Raw genomic sequence first — 15269 nt, 5'->3', positions numbered from 1 at the left:
TAGGATATAGCATTGAAGTGCAGCTTCAGTACAGCAGTTACTTTTGTAACAGCTCTACTGTCCTACTGGATAGCAATACAGCATAGTTGTAATATGCCAACACAAAAACCCTGGCTATACGTTATACCTGGTTCAATGCACTCGTATACTCCTACTGAAAGGGTTGTGGGTTTTTTTTTTTTGTAAAATCATAGAATATCCTGAGTTGGAAGAGACCCATAAGAATTAAGTCCAGCTCCTGGCTCCAGACAGGACCACGTCAAAAAAAGTTAGACCACATCCAAGAGCATTGCCCAAACACTTCTCAAACTTTGACAAGCTCAGTGCCATGACCACTTCCCTGGGGAACCTGTTCCAATGCCCGACCACCATAAGGTCGGTTACCTTAATACTCATTCCTGACACTTCCCTTACATCAGGCCTTAAAGCATATAGTTTTCAGGTTTCTGATCCCGAATAAAAAAATAGACTCCGGAAAAATAGAGGGGTGGGGAGCCCACATAGGAACAGGATAATTTAACAGCATGATTGGCAATAGCCTAGTTGTAATCTGCATGTTAATCTTAAACTGCTGAATCTAGAGTCCTGAAGAGTTTTTTATTATTGTTATGTTGCTAATTTAGGACTTCCATATCTTATGGTGTGCTAGGTCAACCCTCCTCAGAAGTAAGAGGCAGAGCACTTATTCACTTCAGAATTTAAGCAGCTTATTGCTTCCTAATGCATGCTGTAGAAGTGTTGCACAACTGAGGTAAAGTCTAACCTTTGGAAAGATAAGCCAAACTCCTTCAAAAATTCAAAATAAAACATGACCCTACAGCTAGCACTAATGATGTCTGTACACACACACACACTCAGTTCCCAATCTTAGTTTATTTTAAGTACAAAACCGCAAGTAAGTTCTCATCTACCAAAGAGAAGATGAGAACACTCAGCTACCAGAAACAGTACGCTTCAAAAGAAACATGGATTACAAGCCGGATCATGTGTGCATGTGTTTACTTAAGGGTATATTTCCTACAAAGCTGGGATTTCATGAAGTGATTCCTGAGGCAGCTGTTTATGTAACCAAAACTTCTAAGTTTAAGCCTTACAGATACAAAACACCCACCCAGATATGGTTCTGTTTAAGGAGATGCAAGCTTTGCTACCAAATCTGTAATCTTAATATTTTCTTTGTGAGCACAGTTCTAGAAACTAGAGGAGGCACACACGATGTGAACAGATTCATTCACTGTTACTGCAGCTATCTGCACACACCTGTTTACATCATTTTATTCCTACATCCTCACTCAACCTAGATCAGTTTTTACACAGCTTTTTTCCCCATACACACACAGAAGACAGTTTGTTTTTTTCCTGAAGTACTTAAAGACTTTTGGAGCTACACTGAATACATGCCTGTGCCTTTAAAGTAGGTTGTACTGCCATCTGCCTTCCACACCACAGAAATTCACACTTAACTCACGGATAAAATCAAGGTAACAAACCCCACAAGTTAGAATACCCCAGTAACACCGAGCACACCACTAAGGAAATGCTTCATTCTTTTCCAGTGGAAAAAGAAAATAGCACAAGAATCCCTCTCTAGTTTTAATTTGTAGCATCTGCTTTTTTTTTTTTGTAATACTCCATCCATTCCGAACTAAAAAACACCAAGAAAGAAGTATGCTAATGCAAGACAGCCTCCACAACTGTAATTGGACTAAGCAGGTTGAATTCCAGACAACTCATGCAACTGAAGTGTATTTTTGGACTGTTCAGCAGTTAATGACAGCTATCTGCTAAGACTACCAGAAACCTATTTTGTTTCTAATCTTTAGAGCTCCACTGGCTTTATGCCTCTTCTGTTTCAAGAGAATTTTTGGCTTCCTGTAAGTATACAATGCCAAACTGAAAGAGTTTGAAATGGAAATGACCTGAAGAGCATGAATTTCTTCCAAGTATCCCGGAAGCCAGTAAACTGTTTAAAGGTACATACTTCCTCATGTCCCCACAGACAGGGGTACTACTTACATTCAATTCTTATTAAGGAACAATGACCCCAGAGGATAAGTTAAGTGCTTAAGCTATAGAAGAAAACTTTAGAGCTTACATCCTATCAAGCATTCAGCCACAAAACAAATCCACAGGAGACCATGGCTCATTAGCTCTATTGCTCACTTTACTGCTAATTTGAGCGCCTTCCCAATGGTAGATATACCCATGCATAAACACAGAAGCCTCTTCCCATTGAAGAATGAACAGGAGAAACACTGAGCTATCTAATATGAATGTACTTATCATAGAAGTGCTCCTCTACCTCTTTTGTTAGACGAAGTATTGAATTTTTAATAGCAGTTTCTTCTCTCACTTGGTCTTTAGTCAGCTTTACATAATCTCTACACCGATGGGGTTTGAGATCCATTCCTGTGTACAGCCTTCCTTGAATACTTTTAAACAACATATCCATAGTCCTCGGCAGAACACCAACATCATCTTCTGTTCCTGTAAGCAGTAACCAAAAGAAAGATCATCCCAGTTACTATTGTGAACAAGATACACACATAAATGAAGACAAAGATAAGTGATTCCAATCTCAAGGAATACATGAGGAATTTGGAGGCCAGTTACAGCCTGAAGTAATATTTTGTGTCCTTAAGTCAGGGTGTTTTTGCAAAGTATTGGCTTTAAGCAGCAGCTCATGCTCTACCCCTTTGACAGTACAGGATCCAGCATAACACAGACTGATAGCAAAAACAGTATAAGCTTAGCCTTAAGAGAAAAAGGTTTGAAAGTCCATTGTGAACACTAGTGAGACCATATACCGGAAAAGTTATGGAATGCTCTATAAAAATGCATAAAGAGATAACTTTGAAAGACTTAACTATTGAATAATAGTAAGAATTGACAGGGCTGACTGGTGAAGTCCTAGAAGCGTAATACCATGAGAAAGTGTCAAATCTGAAAATGCACGAATCAAAAAAGTTAGTGAATAACCACATCTCATAATATACCCCAAACCAGTTCACATCAAAAAAATGCTATTTCTATTAGAACAAGAAAGAGTTCGCATTATCACCCCTGATTAACGATAACTGAATTCACTGGCAGTAGTCTTCAGTTATAATTCACCTAACAGAACATTACTTAGAATGACACTGAACCTTGTGTCATAGGAAATTCACCTTTATTGAATTGACTGATCACTAGAAGACCGATAGTCTTCTACTACTTTTGTGTATCAGGTAATTCATATAGCATCTAGAACTGCTGGAAATATTATAATGGAAAAAGGGGAACTTTGGTTCCCTGTAGTCACCTCATTTGTTAGGTTTGTTTGAAAAATAAAGAACGACATCTTCTGGCCAGAAAGGATATTGAGCTTTAACAGTACAAAAATAAGAGATCTTGCCTCCTGACGTGCTGTGATATTATTGCTAAACTCAGATACCTGAGGCAAGGTATAAATACTTAAAAGTAATCAAACGTTTCAAAATGTTTATTCTCTGCCTATGACAAATTTAACAAGCTGACATACTTTCTTCAAATAAGGAATAGCATTTAAGATACATATGTACCTTTCATGTAGTAACAACAACAAAAAAAGAAATTAGCCTGTTGTAGAGTGACTTATATATCAGGATGTGAGAAGTGTGTAAAACATGTATTTTTTCTTAACCCCCCACAGCCCCACATTGACATTCAAGACACCTGACTAAAACTGTTACAGCCTTACAAAAGAATATCACTATATGTATACATAAATTCTGGTAGTGGCTCCAGTTGCTGTCAGTTTAGTGATATTTGTTATGGAACAAGACTTTCAAAGGTAATTTACTAATATTCAAAGGAAGACAACATGCAGGTTTTCTAGTGTCACTAAATAAAAAAGTTAGAACAACTCTACCAGATGGAATTCTCACTTGGATAAATGAAGAAAGTTAGTTCATTAGTTCAAGGAAAAATATAAAATCACTACTCATACCTAGGAATGTGTAGGTTTTCCCAGCATTTGTAACACCATATGTAAAAATAAGACGACTATGTCCTTCTAAGAAATCTTGCACTGGTTGCTTCATGGTACCTTCAAAGAATTCTTCTTGAGTTGTTTCAGGCCCAAAAACCTGAACGTTACCAAGAAACTGGTTAATATCTTTATTTTGTTTAATCAATCTATTAAAGACTTTTAAAGAACCAGGTATTGTACGTTTATAATCTTAGACTAGAAGATTAAAAGAATTTTGCTTGGTATTAAGTAATAGAAGTCAAGCAACTTTTTTTCCCCCATAAATAACTTAAAAGCTTTTAAAGACAAGTCATTTACCTGTGAAAAAGTAAACTTCTGTATCTGCTGCCCAGCAGTTTTTTCACTCAGTCGATTGAAGGAATTTTTAGGGGGCCTCAGTATAATACTTGTTGAGTCCTCAAGTAAAATACAGTCCTATTAAAAGGAAGCAAAAGCAATACAGGCATGAAAAAGAGTAAAAAGCTCACCTTACAGGAAAGATATATTACATTGCTGTTGTTTTTTAAATTAAAAAAACGTCACACCTGTGGTTCATTTTCTTTTTCCAATGATGTAAATGGCCTAACACGCAGGCAAACTTGAATGTGTCCTTTAGACTCCAAACTGCTCATCTTAAAATAAAAGAAGTTAAGGAAGTTAGAAATTTGACTAGATTCTTGGTTTGATATCTAGCATGTTAAGGCATTGCTATTTTCATTAGGCTATTTTGGACAGATTCATTTAATGACACAGGAAGCAAAAGTAACTCACTACATCAGTTTTCACAAGCACTCAGGCCCCTACAAGAGTTCCCTGTGATAACTTAAAGTTTCAAAACAAATAATATTGCAGCACACACGTATACTGCATTGCAAGATCAAAATATATAAAAACATTCTGTGATTAAGCTGCACTGATCTGACATTAGCCTCATCCACATATAAAACTGATGCACGTTATTAGGCGCATCACCACAATTTTGTCTATCCTATGCATATCCTTCAAATTAAAAGCACAGTAAAGATGCTTTCCATCTCCTCTGTAAAATTGTTATGGTTCTTATCAAGGAAAGAACTACCTTTATTAAAACAATCAAAATAATGCAAGCATTAAAGCTTTCTTACCTGGCTTGTGTCAGAGCTTGATGAAACCAATGAAAATTTGTCAGAGAGATCTGCTTTAATATCTTCCACACTTACTGGTCCTGTTCTTTGAGGCAGCTCAGCACTAGTAACATAGGATGGTCTGAAAAATTTCTCTTCATCCCACGTTGGCTCCATCCTGCAAGATGATATATCATATATTAAAGTTTTTTTGTTTATTTCTACATAATGTAAAGTTTCTAAACTCTGACAGATGATGTGAGGCTAAGTGATAGCCGTAACTTCTTTCGGGAGAGGGCTTTCTTCACACTGTTCATAGCTTGCACAGCAAGCTTCCGATACTTGGGCAGAAGCGTTGACATCACAAATCATTAAGACCAGCCACAGTTCTTTCTGTGAAAAGCAACTTGTCCTGGTTCCAGCTAAAATAGTGTTAGTTTTCTTTCTTCATAGTAGCTAGTATGGTATCATGTTTTGGATTTAGGAGAAAAATAATGTTGATAACACATGGATGTTTTAGTTGTTACAGAGCAGTGCTCACACTAAGTCAAGGACTTTTCAGCTTCTGGTGCTGCCCTGCCCTTGAGGATGCCAGGGGTGCACCAGGAGCTGGGAGGGGACAGAGCCAGGACATCTGGCCCCGGCTGCCCAGAGGGATGTCCCATGCCACGTGTTGTAGGGCTGAACAATAAGACTGGGGGGGTTGGCTGGGGTGGGGGAAGCTGCTGCCCATCCCATTCCTGGACATCACTCAACAGGTGGTAAGCAATGGCATCGTACATCTTGTTTTCATTTTATTATTTCCCTTTCCTTTATCTAAACCCACGAGTTTTACATTTTTCCTATTCTCTCCCATCTCATTGTGGAAGGGGTGAACACACAGCTGCAAGGTGCTGTGCTAAACCACAACACAACTATTTACCAGGAAAAAGCCTTTTCTGTATACCACAACCTTGCCAAAACCACGGTGTCTGCTGAGGAAACAGTTACACATGCTATTTAATAAAAACAGCCACATTGTTCCATATTTGCTTCATCATATTTGTACTTAGTGCCTCGTTAGAGTACGAGCTCATTGCAAGACTAATCCAAGCTCAATGTTTATCTCCACAGGACCTAGTAAATAGATGGTATTACAAGATAACCCAATGTAGCTTAACATAAGACAGAATTCAGAGACATTCCAAAGCCTAACAGACAGTTTTAGCTATTAGGAGGACAGTAAAATCCATCATCCATGTACATCATGCCAGAGTAGCAGCTAAAGTATTGTTTTTCAGTCATTTAATCAGGAATTTGTTTTTTTTTTTTTTAAATCCATGATTTAATTATTTTTGTGCATCTCAATCTGGGCAGTGAAACACCTATAGGAAATGAAAGCATAACCGATTCAGTGTTACAGATAATAGAAAGGTAAAACTCCAGAATAACCTCTAAAAAATGCGTTTTACTTAGAAAATGAGTGTATTTTGCCTGCACTTCATTCTCCTGTCGCTTGTTCCTGTGATAAGAGACAGTTGTGATTTCGCAGCTTTTATTGCACGTTAGAACAGCTCGTTGGGCTGTTACTCACACGCCACGGCAGCAAGTGTCCTGGCAACCAGACAACTATTTATTGCCTGGCTTCCTACTGTTTTGGACAGAGTGATTCAGCCGCCTTCTAACCCCCCATCCCCATGCCGACACCAGAGCAACGCACGAGCGCTGTCTCCCTAAAGGCAGTAGGGGACACGCAGCGCTCGTTAGAGCAGCAGGGCTGCCTCAGAGCCCCTTTGCTCCTGACCCCAACGCTCCCCCCGGTCCCGTGCGCCCCATTACCGTGCGCCCCATTACCGTGCGCCCCATTACCGTGCGCCCCATTACCGTGCGCCCCATTACCGTGCGCCCCATTACCGTGCGCCCCATTACCGTGCGCCCCATTACCGTGCGCCCCATTACCGTGCGCCCCATTACCGTGCGCCCCATTACCGTGCGCCCCATACCCGCCGCTTTCTTTACCTACAGTACGCAAACGGCTGCGCCCCGCGTCGCCTAACGGGCACCGGGAGGGCTGCACAGTGCGCACAGGCCGGCAGCCGCCCTGCCAGAGCCCCCGGCCGGCACCGGCTGCGCCCCGACCCGGCCCCGCCGCCCCTCACCTGCCCGAGAGCTGCGGGCGCCTCACACCGAGCCGGCCGCTGGCTCTTTTCAAATCCAGCCAATGGCAGCGCGCCGCGCCGCGCGGCATGCTGGGAGCCGGGAGGGGGCCGGCCGCTGGAACTGATGCTGCGGACGCGGCGCAGGGCTCGCTGGGAAATGTAGTCCGGGGGGGGCGCTAGGTGGCGGGGCCTGCTCCCAGCAGCGGCTTGCCCCGGCCCGGCTGCCGCGGGGTGGGCGTTGGGCTGCTCCCGTCTCGGCTGGGGAGCTCCTGAAGCAGCAACGAGGGAAATCCTCTGGCTTTCTTGTCAAGGCAGCAAATGCCAATCACTGTCCTGATCACCCTGTTCCAGAATGGCAGGGCACGGTAACGTACAGCCCTCCCGGTAACGTACAGCTCCGGTAAAGGTAACGTACAGCCCTCCTGGTAACGTACAGCTCTCCTGGTTACATACAGATCTCGCTAACAAAAATCACCACAATTTCTCCTTAGGCTCACTCAGGAGACCTCTGAACTCTAACAAGGACCATCTGTGTGCTGTGCGTTGAAATAAAAGGAAAAGCAACTGAAAGTCGTTAGTAACTACTAAACCCAGAGGTTTGTTTTTCATTTGAATAAAAGAACACCATGTAAGTGCAAGCAGTTCTGTAAAAAAAACCAACAGTCCACACAGATCTTGTATCAGCAGTTTGGGTAAGGTTGCCTTAAATCCCATCGTTCTTTAAACAGAGGCTGTGTCATCAGCAAAAGATGTGTATTTGATCTGAGTTTGGATGCAAGCCATTTTGCAAGAGTTGCTTTGTTTTAACAGCACAAAATGATGTAACTTTGAATTTGAAATCGTTTGCTAAACAAAAGCAAAAAGCTCCTGTAGACTCTTTGAGTCTATTTTTTTAAAAGTATCCTAGTTTCTGTTGTGAAAAAAAGAGTGAATTGAAACTACTGAACTAAGCTAATTCCAAACTACCTTTCTTCATATCAGGAGGGGATTAAAAATAGCTGTCAAAGAAAGGGAAAAAATTGCTTCTGGGGCAAACCTGGAAGTTCTTCTCTTCCACCTGCTGGGAAGGAAAGATGAAGATCTCAGAATATTTTGCAAGGTATGTTCTGAAAAATGTTGGGCTATTTCCATCAGATTTTTTTTTTCTTGCTAAGGTGGGGAGCAGAGCAAAGGATATGCTACAAGCAACATTTTGGTTTTGTTTTAACACTAGATTTCTGAAGCTATTTTTATTAAACTGCACATGCTGCATAACTTAACCTAGTATCATCAACATCCTAAAAGAGCAAACTAAAATACAATTTAACATGTGCTCCTAACCTCACACAAACTGTGATAAAGAAAACATTAGATCAGCATAACCAACCCAGCCTGTTTTGGCGTGAAAGATGATGAAACTCCATCTATGTAAATAAACTTTATGGCCTTCTACCAATATAGTCTCCTTAAGTGGTTTGTGCAAGGACAGCCAGTTACAACAAATACCTGCTGCCAAAACTATTAACTCATTACCTTCTGAAATTTGATTATGTTCTTTTCAAATTCTCTGTAACTTGTGGAGCAAAGTTGTCACTCTGCAAGGGGGTAAGATTTTTATAAATGACTTTTTAGAACTCTCACCATTATCCTTGGAAACATATGCTCCTTGTATTTGGGACAGGGTTCAAAAGTTGTGGGTAGTGTACTCATCTGAGTAATGAAAAGATGCCTTGTGAGACAGCTTATCTCAGTTGGTTTTTACATAGCTGTCAGAAGTAATTAGAGACACAGTCAGCACCACTGGGACTTGGCCCAGCACCCTTCAGCACATCCGAGCAGCAGCCAAACCAGGACTGGCTCCAGTATCTTTGTAGTCAACTCACCTTCCCCAGGGAATTAATAAAGTACTTCAGTATCCCGTCACTGTCCTGGGTCCACTGTGCTTCCCCTGCATTTGGCTCACAGAGACAGACTTGCTATCCAGTCTCGTTGGTGGGAAAGTCCTTCTGTGGGGGTTAGTTTGGAGCTCATTGGCACAGAAAGCTCCTGGTTATTGTTGTGGTGTATGAAGCGTGTTTGTTCATTATTTCCCATGGCTATATTAAGAAGGAACGAAGGGAGTTGCCAGGTGGCTGTAAGGACCTTGAGGCTCCCTGCCTGTTGCTGTCTCGGCCGGAGAGTTGAGAGAACTTGGTGTAAATACTGTAACTGCAAAATTGATAACCCACTGTCCTATCTTAAGACAAACCAACATGACCGGTTAAGGAGGGAAGAACACCACATACCAAGCAGAGGAAGACTACCGCCTTCATCCGTGCGACCACCAGAGGGACCGGAGACGACCCCCTAGCAACAGCCGACACAGCCGCGGTGCCAGGCAGGGGGGCTGCGTAACCCCGGAAGAACCCGATGATAAAAGGGGACTGTGAAAGGGGGGTGGGGGGCGCGGGCCGTTTGGAGGAGCACGGGCTCCCCGGCCGGCCAGCGCTGTTTTGCTTGCTGGTCGCTTACTCAATAAACTAATTCTTTCTGGCTAAAAGAGTAATTTATAACAATTGTCACAGGTGTCTTAGCAGAAAATGGTGCGATGCTTGAGTTACCTTCTTGGTAGGTGCTGCATGAGCCCCTTTTCACACCATCCTTCAGGGCAGTGCTTGTCATTTCTCTTGTCGTTTGCACAATTGTGGACGCATTTCACACTTCCCTTAATTTGAAGGTAGATAGAAGTACCCTCACTGTCCCACCCCGATCATTTGCCTTCAGGTGACATCATTTCTAATGTGTATGCAGCTAATTTTATGAACTCATCACTTTGCAGGCTGTTCATTTGCTTTTTATTTTTCTCCAGTGCCATAGGTGTGTTTTCCTTCACCATATCTTCTAAGCAATGAGCTACATCCTCAGGCTTTCAATTCCCAGTTTGTTCCGTACCATTTTGCTATGACCAACTTGCTGCTTTACTTTGCTTCCTGCTCATTCCTTATAACATCTCCATTTGGTTTTCCTTGGAAGGTGGTCTCCTGGTGCCTGAAACCTCGAGGCTAGCTTTAAAGGCACAAACTTAAGAGAAAAATGGCTTGGATTCTTCAGTGCAATTTAGAGCTTCAGGGTACGCCTGCCCAAGCTTTCCCTTCATCCCTGGAGCACAGAGGCGGTCACTTGAAAACCGGCAAGCGTTCGGTGGCTGTCTAATGCAGGCTTACTGGCACAGCATGTCTTCCCTCAGTCAGCCACGACAGACTGCCAGACAGAGCAGGTGACAGCACCGGGGCTGGGCTGGGTGGCCAGGGCCTCTTCTCTTTCACCCAGTTCCCCGGTGGCTGTTCCCTCGGGGTGCCCGGTGGCGCAGCACGCTGCCCTGGGGGTGAACTGGCCCCAGCCCAATTGGCCCGCGGCTGGGGGCACAGCGGAGTTAAGACGGCTTGTCTGGATGCCACATGGTGTGCACGCTGCGCTCAGCTGCAGCCTGGCCGCCTGGTCCCATGCCTGTGTTTTGTGTGCTGCATGTGATCAGCACGCTGGTTTTAAGTCTTTGAAGTTCTATTTAAAAACTCGTGTATGATAAAGATAGCATTACTTGTTGAGCGGCAGTGTGTTGCCTTACGTAGGAGAAGATTTGGAGTGTATTTGCTGAGATTATTTTGTTCAGTTGTGTAACTCAAGACTTAGTTAATCTTTTTAAACTAAAGTGTTTTTTAAGAGTGCAGTTGAGACAAAGAAGCTCTCAGTAATTCTTCCTGCTTCTCCCTCTACCCTCTCATTACTCCTTCTGCCCTTCTTTATTTCACAATACTCTGTTGAACTAAAGAGATCATTTAAGCTGTAATCAACCATTTAATCTTGTAACTGAAAACATTTCAAAATTATTTATATTATTGTGCTACAGAAAAAAATAAATCACTGCGTTGAAGGTCTGGTCTAGCATTTTGAAATGGTTACCAATTGTATGAGGGTACTTAGGTTCTTAGATTATTTTAATTTGAACAGCCCTTTAATGAGCACATGTAACAAAGTGCCTTGTTCTATACTGGCTTTTATTGTTCTGCCTTTTCTAGGGTCTTTCTGTAACTGGTGACAAATACCTCAAGACCACTACGGTGGCTAAGGATTTGTTGCTTTAGTGCTGAAAGGAGCTGAAGCATTTGGACATCAGTCAGCTGATCAGGCCAAACAACACAATACCATATTAGTCAGTATAATAGCAAAAGTGGCCTTTGTTGGAGAAAATGGGAAAATATGTTTTCACATCGACACAAGTATTTGTCCCGTTAATGTATCAGTTGTTTTGTCTGACTTATTCATAGCAAATGGTGTAGTTGGTTATCAGGTGTTTACCATGTCTGTTGTGAATATTAAAACAATTGTTTAAAATACACAGTCAAAGTATTTTGTAAAAGTGTAGTTATACAAGAAAAAAGGGCTACTCTTAAATTAAGTGCTTATTATTATTAAGAACAAATCTGCATAGATGGCTTTTCCATAGAAGTGGTTGATAAGTATAACTTCAGGGGCATTTGTGATGTGTCCTGGAGCATTAACTCCAACCCAGCCAGTTCCAGTACGCTGTCTCGTTTTGTGTTAAGATTGCACTGCATCATGTAAGCTGGGTACTCTTGAGTTACTGGTAATCACGTAATTGGGGCTGTAGGCAGAGAATCCACAAGCAGGAATATTGATAGTATTGACTAGACATATAATATTCTTCCCTCCTATTCGACATTATGCTGATGGCTCAGGGGATACCATTAAAAATGGTTTTAATGGTTTTGCAGCAGGAATAATAAATTGAATCCTCTGCTCAGTGGCAAAACTCACACCACCTTCTCTGTCTTCACACAGATAGGCTCTTACACCTTTAACTGCCACTGGACAAGGTTATTGCCTTCTTTCTTGTTTAAAAATTGTTGGGTAATATTGTTGATGCAGAAGGACAGACACAGTCTAGGCATGCTGGCTGCTTCATAAAATGTTTTCTGTATGCGCTGCTTAGATTTCATGAACATGTATTTGAAGTGTGTATCTAAATTTTATTTGGTTCCCTGAAATACTTTTTTATTTCTTTTTTTTTCTAAACCTGGGCTTAAGTTCTGCAAATACTTGCGTAGTATCTTTCTAGCTCTGGGTCTGGGACTAGGCCTGTTGCTGTATTTTGCTATACAAGATATTACTTATTTTCTTTGCAGATTGTGTGTTGGCTTGTAGCCTCCAGGTAAAGGACAGGGGATGAATTCCAGATGTAATTAGTAAAATTTTACTTCTCTTGATGTGTTGCTGATTCTTTTTCAGTCATCCATAGAGCTCTTCAAATATCAATATAGGTACCCATAATTTAATGTTAAAATCTGAGGACTGACTTTCCTAAAATGAAATATATGTTCTTGTGTGTTTTTTTTTTTCTTGTGTGTTTTTTTTTTTTTTTTAACAGGGGTTTCAGAAGTTTTATTTCAGTTCTAGGCTTCTTATGGAAATTATTCATATTGCAAGAAACTCGAGCTTTAATCCTTAGGATGACTTTTTTGAGAATACTGCTGCTTCTTTTGCAGTGTTACATACATGTTAGGCTATACGTAGTGGTCTAATGGTTCCAGAGCCCTCAGAACAGCCCCAGAAAATTTTACCAAAAGAAGTCATTCTGCTGATGATCACATTCTCAACCTTAGTTCTGTCGTTTTACTAGAAACTTGGTAAGAAGTACATTGGAGCATGAGGTCAATACAAACCCAGAATAATGCAATGCCGAAGTAGTGAAACTAGCCGAATGCCAAGATATTTCTTAAGATACATACATATTTATTAGTTTCATGCACAATCTGCAAGACTGGATGCTGCAGTGTCTCAAAAATATAAGGTGTCTCAAAAAGATGAGGTTCAGGGGCCAGAAGATCACTGCTTATGTAAGATGGGCTAAATCCAAGGAGCAGGATATGTTACAGTGCAGCCACTACAGTATTTCAGTGTAGTATTACTCATCGTTCTGGCTCTTATACCCAGGACATAGCTGCGTTTATTCTTGGCAGCACCACTGTCTGTCTTGACCTCAGAAGCTAGTGCTGTTCTCTGGCGTTACGTACTGTTCCTCTGAATGTCAACATGGCTTTGGGCACTCTGGGCTTCTCCTTGAAACCATGTGAAGATGTGGATGGAGTGGGATAGTCACCCCACTGACCTTCAGATGTTGGATTTGGGCTTCCTGGAAAGAGTGGAGAAAAGTGCTCAGAATTGTTTCAGGCAGAGGTTAATTTCTTGTTCTGGAAGTGCTATTATGCTGCCTGGTACAGCTAAACAACGTGACCACAACCTGAATTGCCCAGGAGGAACCTTGCTTTCTTTACTAGCCTCTTAGTTTAGATATAAAAGTTAAACATGTACTATTAGGTGACACAGTTGTCCTACAACATGATAAAAAGCAAGGAAGGCACATTTAGAAAACAAATTTCTTAACCAGTGACTTATCTCTAAAGTACTTGAAAGTAATGGCTCTTTGATAATAGAAAATGACCCAGAACATTTCCTGTTTCTGTGTGAGGTCATCCTTTTTTTTTTTTTCTTTTACTCTTCTGAAGCTTGTATTTTGGTAGTATATCAGGATGCACAGTGCCTATCATGTAGGAAAGAGAAAAGGCAGGGGTTTTTAATACGTGTCAAACATCTGTCCGGTGTGGAGTGGTACTCCTGAGAGGAAGGGCCTGGGTTTGTGCCATGCAGTGCTGGAGAGAAACACAGCCATCTTCCCTGGAAGTGGACCGGCAGGTTAAAGGTGATAAATAGGCATGGAGTCTCAGTTGCTTCTCAAAAGGAAGGTTAATGAACAGTTAATTGTTTAAACACATTCTTACACCATTATTTTCAGCCAGACTGACGAGCAGGTCTGCATGGTCAAAGTAGTGCTGGGGCAGCAGAAGAGCAGGCAGAAATGCTGGTGGGACAGGAGGGCAGGGCTGCTTCTCTTCTGTTAGGCCCTCAGAGATTGGCTGCGTTGCTTGTCAAGTTGCATCTTTGGCAGTTCTTCAACCAGAAGTCAAATATGCTGGCTGGAGTGCAGCCTGATATGCTTGCCTTTGGGCATATCTGGACTAGTGCAGGTAGAGAATTTCCAGGTGTAGCTCAACGTAGAGTTCTTCATTTGATGTTGTTCTGCCTCAGGTTGTCACAACATTCTCCAGCCAAGGATAAATGAAGTTTTGAAACAGGCCAGGCTTCCTTCCTCAGAGTTTGCACGCGGCTAATCTGAGGAAACGGAAAGGTTTCCACCAAAGTGATGAGTTTTACCAAGCTCTGGCTGGTCTGACTCTCAGAAGGTAAATCCAATTTTGCAAAAACAGAGATGAAAATAGCCAGATTCCATTGTCAGTGAAACCTTTCTGTGTTTCTCAGTTTCCCCTGTGCTGTTTCAAGAGACTAAAGGATTTGCCTGCAGTTCCAATCAGGTGCTTTTGTATAAAGTTGCCATGTGTTCTCATGCTACCATGAGAATACCTTACCATATATATGGGTGCAACGAAGAATACAAAAAAACTCACTTCTTCATGCACGTTTGAAAATACACACATTTATAAAGCATCATAAGATCTTTCTGGGTGAGTGGCATTACATAAAGTGAAGATACTTGTTCCAACAGTTAACCTAAATATTCTATATAAACCAGCATTCTGGCATTGTGAAAAGAACCAAAGCATGCAACAATGTATGGGTAAGGAGGAATCCTGTGATGCTAAGGGTAATATTAATATAAAGTTAGAGAATGACTCATTTCTAACTGTGTGACTCATGCTCTCAGTAAATAAATTACCCAAGACAAATGACTCAGAAATAGATGCTGTAGTATTATTATTGTTTTAATCAGATGGCTATTGCTGTTGCAAATAAACATGAAGCTTGATTTCAGATATAACAAATATAGCTGTACCCTACAAATTATGTCATAGTGCTGCTTGAGAATGTGCTGCACATGCCAAAATTGCTTATCTGATGTTTTGTTTTCAGTTTTAGGTGGATGGTATGGCTAGCAACGGGGTGTCTAAAGCAGCCTTTAACATGGCCACTAAGAATCTCAGCAGTGGA

The 15269-nt window shown here is 41.5% G+C and overlaps 1 protein-coding gene and 1 long non-coding RNA gene across 5 annotated transcripts in view; one reads left to right on the top strand and one right to left on the bottom strand.

Annotated features, from left to right (window-relative positions):
- The window catches only part of KIF20B (kinesin family member 20B), a 39106-nt gene extending 31743 nt beyond the window's left edge, over window positions 1-7363 (bottom strand). For 2 of the 4 annotated variants that reach the window (XM_080597713.1, XM_080597714.1), the window contains exons 1-6: window positions 7230-7363; window positions 5113-5269; window positions 4534-4620; window positions 4307-4423; window positions 3968-4106; window positions 2303-2487 (exon numbers count right to left, since the gene is read on the bottom strand). In XM_080597713.1, coding sequence (XP_080453839.1) covers window positions 2303-2487; window positions 3968-4106; window positions 4307-4423; window positions 4534-4620; window positions 5113-5269; window positions 7230-7318 — 774 coding nt within the window. In that variant the 5' untranslated portion in view covers window positions 7319-7363. The other 2 variants (XM_080597715.1, XM_080597716.1) reach the window with 2 other exon arrangements.
- A 37-nt stretch (window positions 7364-7400) lies between these two features.
- On the top strand, window positions 7401-9736 carry LOC308197382. The gene is made up of 4 exons (XR_013952882.1): window positions 7401-7635; window positions 7721-7825; window positions 8211-8328; window positions 9451-9736. It is a non-coding gene; the product is annotated as an uncharacterized lncRNA (long non-coding RNA).
- The last annotated feature ends 5533 nt before the right edge of the window (window positions 9737-15269 follow it).

This window comes from Anser brachyrhynchus (genome assembly GCF_964034855.1).
Source record: "Anser brachyrhynchus genome assembly, chromosome: 6".
NCBI classification, from domain to species: Eukaryota; Metazoa; Chordata; class Aves; order Anseriformes; family Anatidae; genus Anser; species Anser brachyrhynchus.
This window is presented reverse-complemented; position numbering and strand designations above follow the sequence as displayed.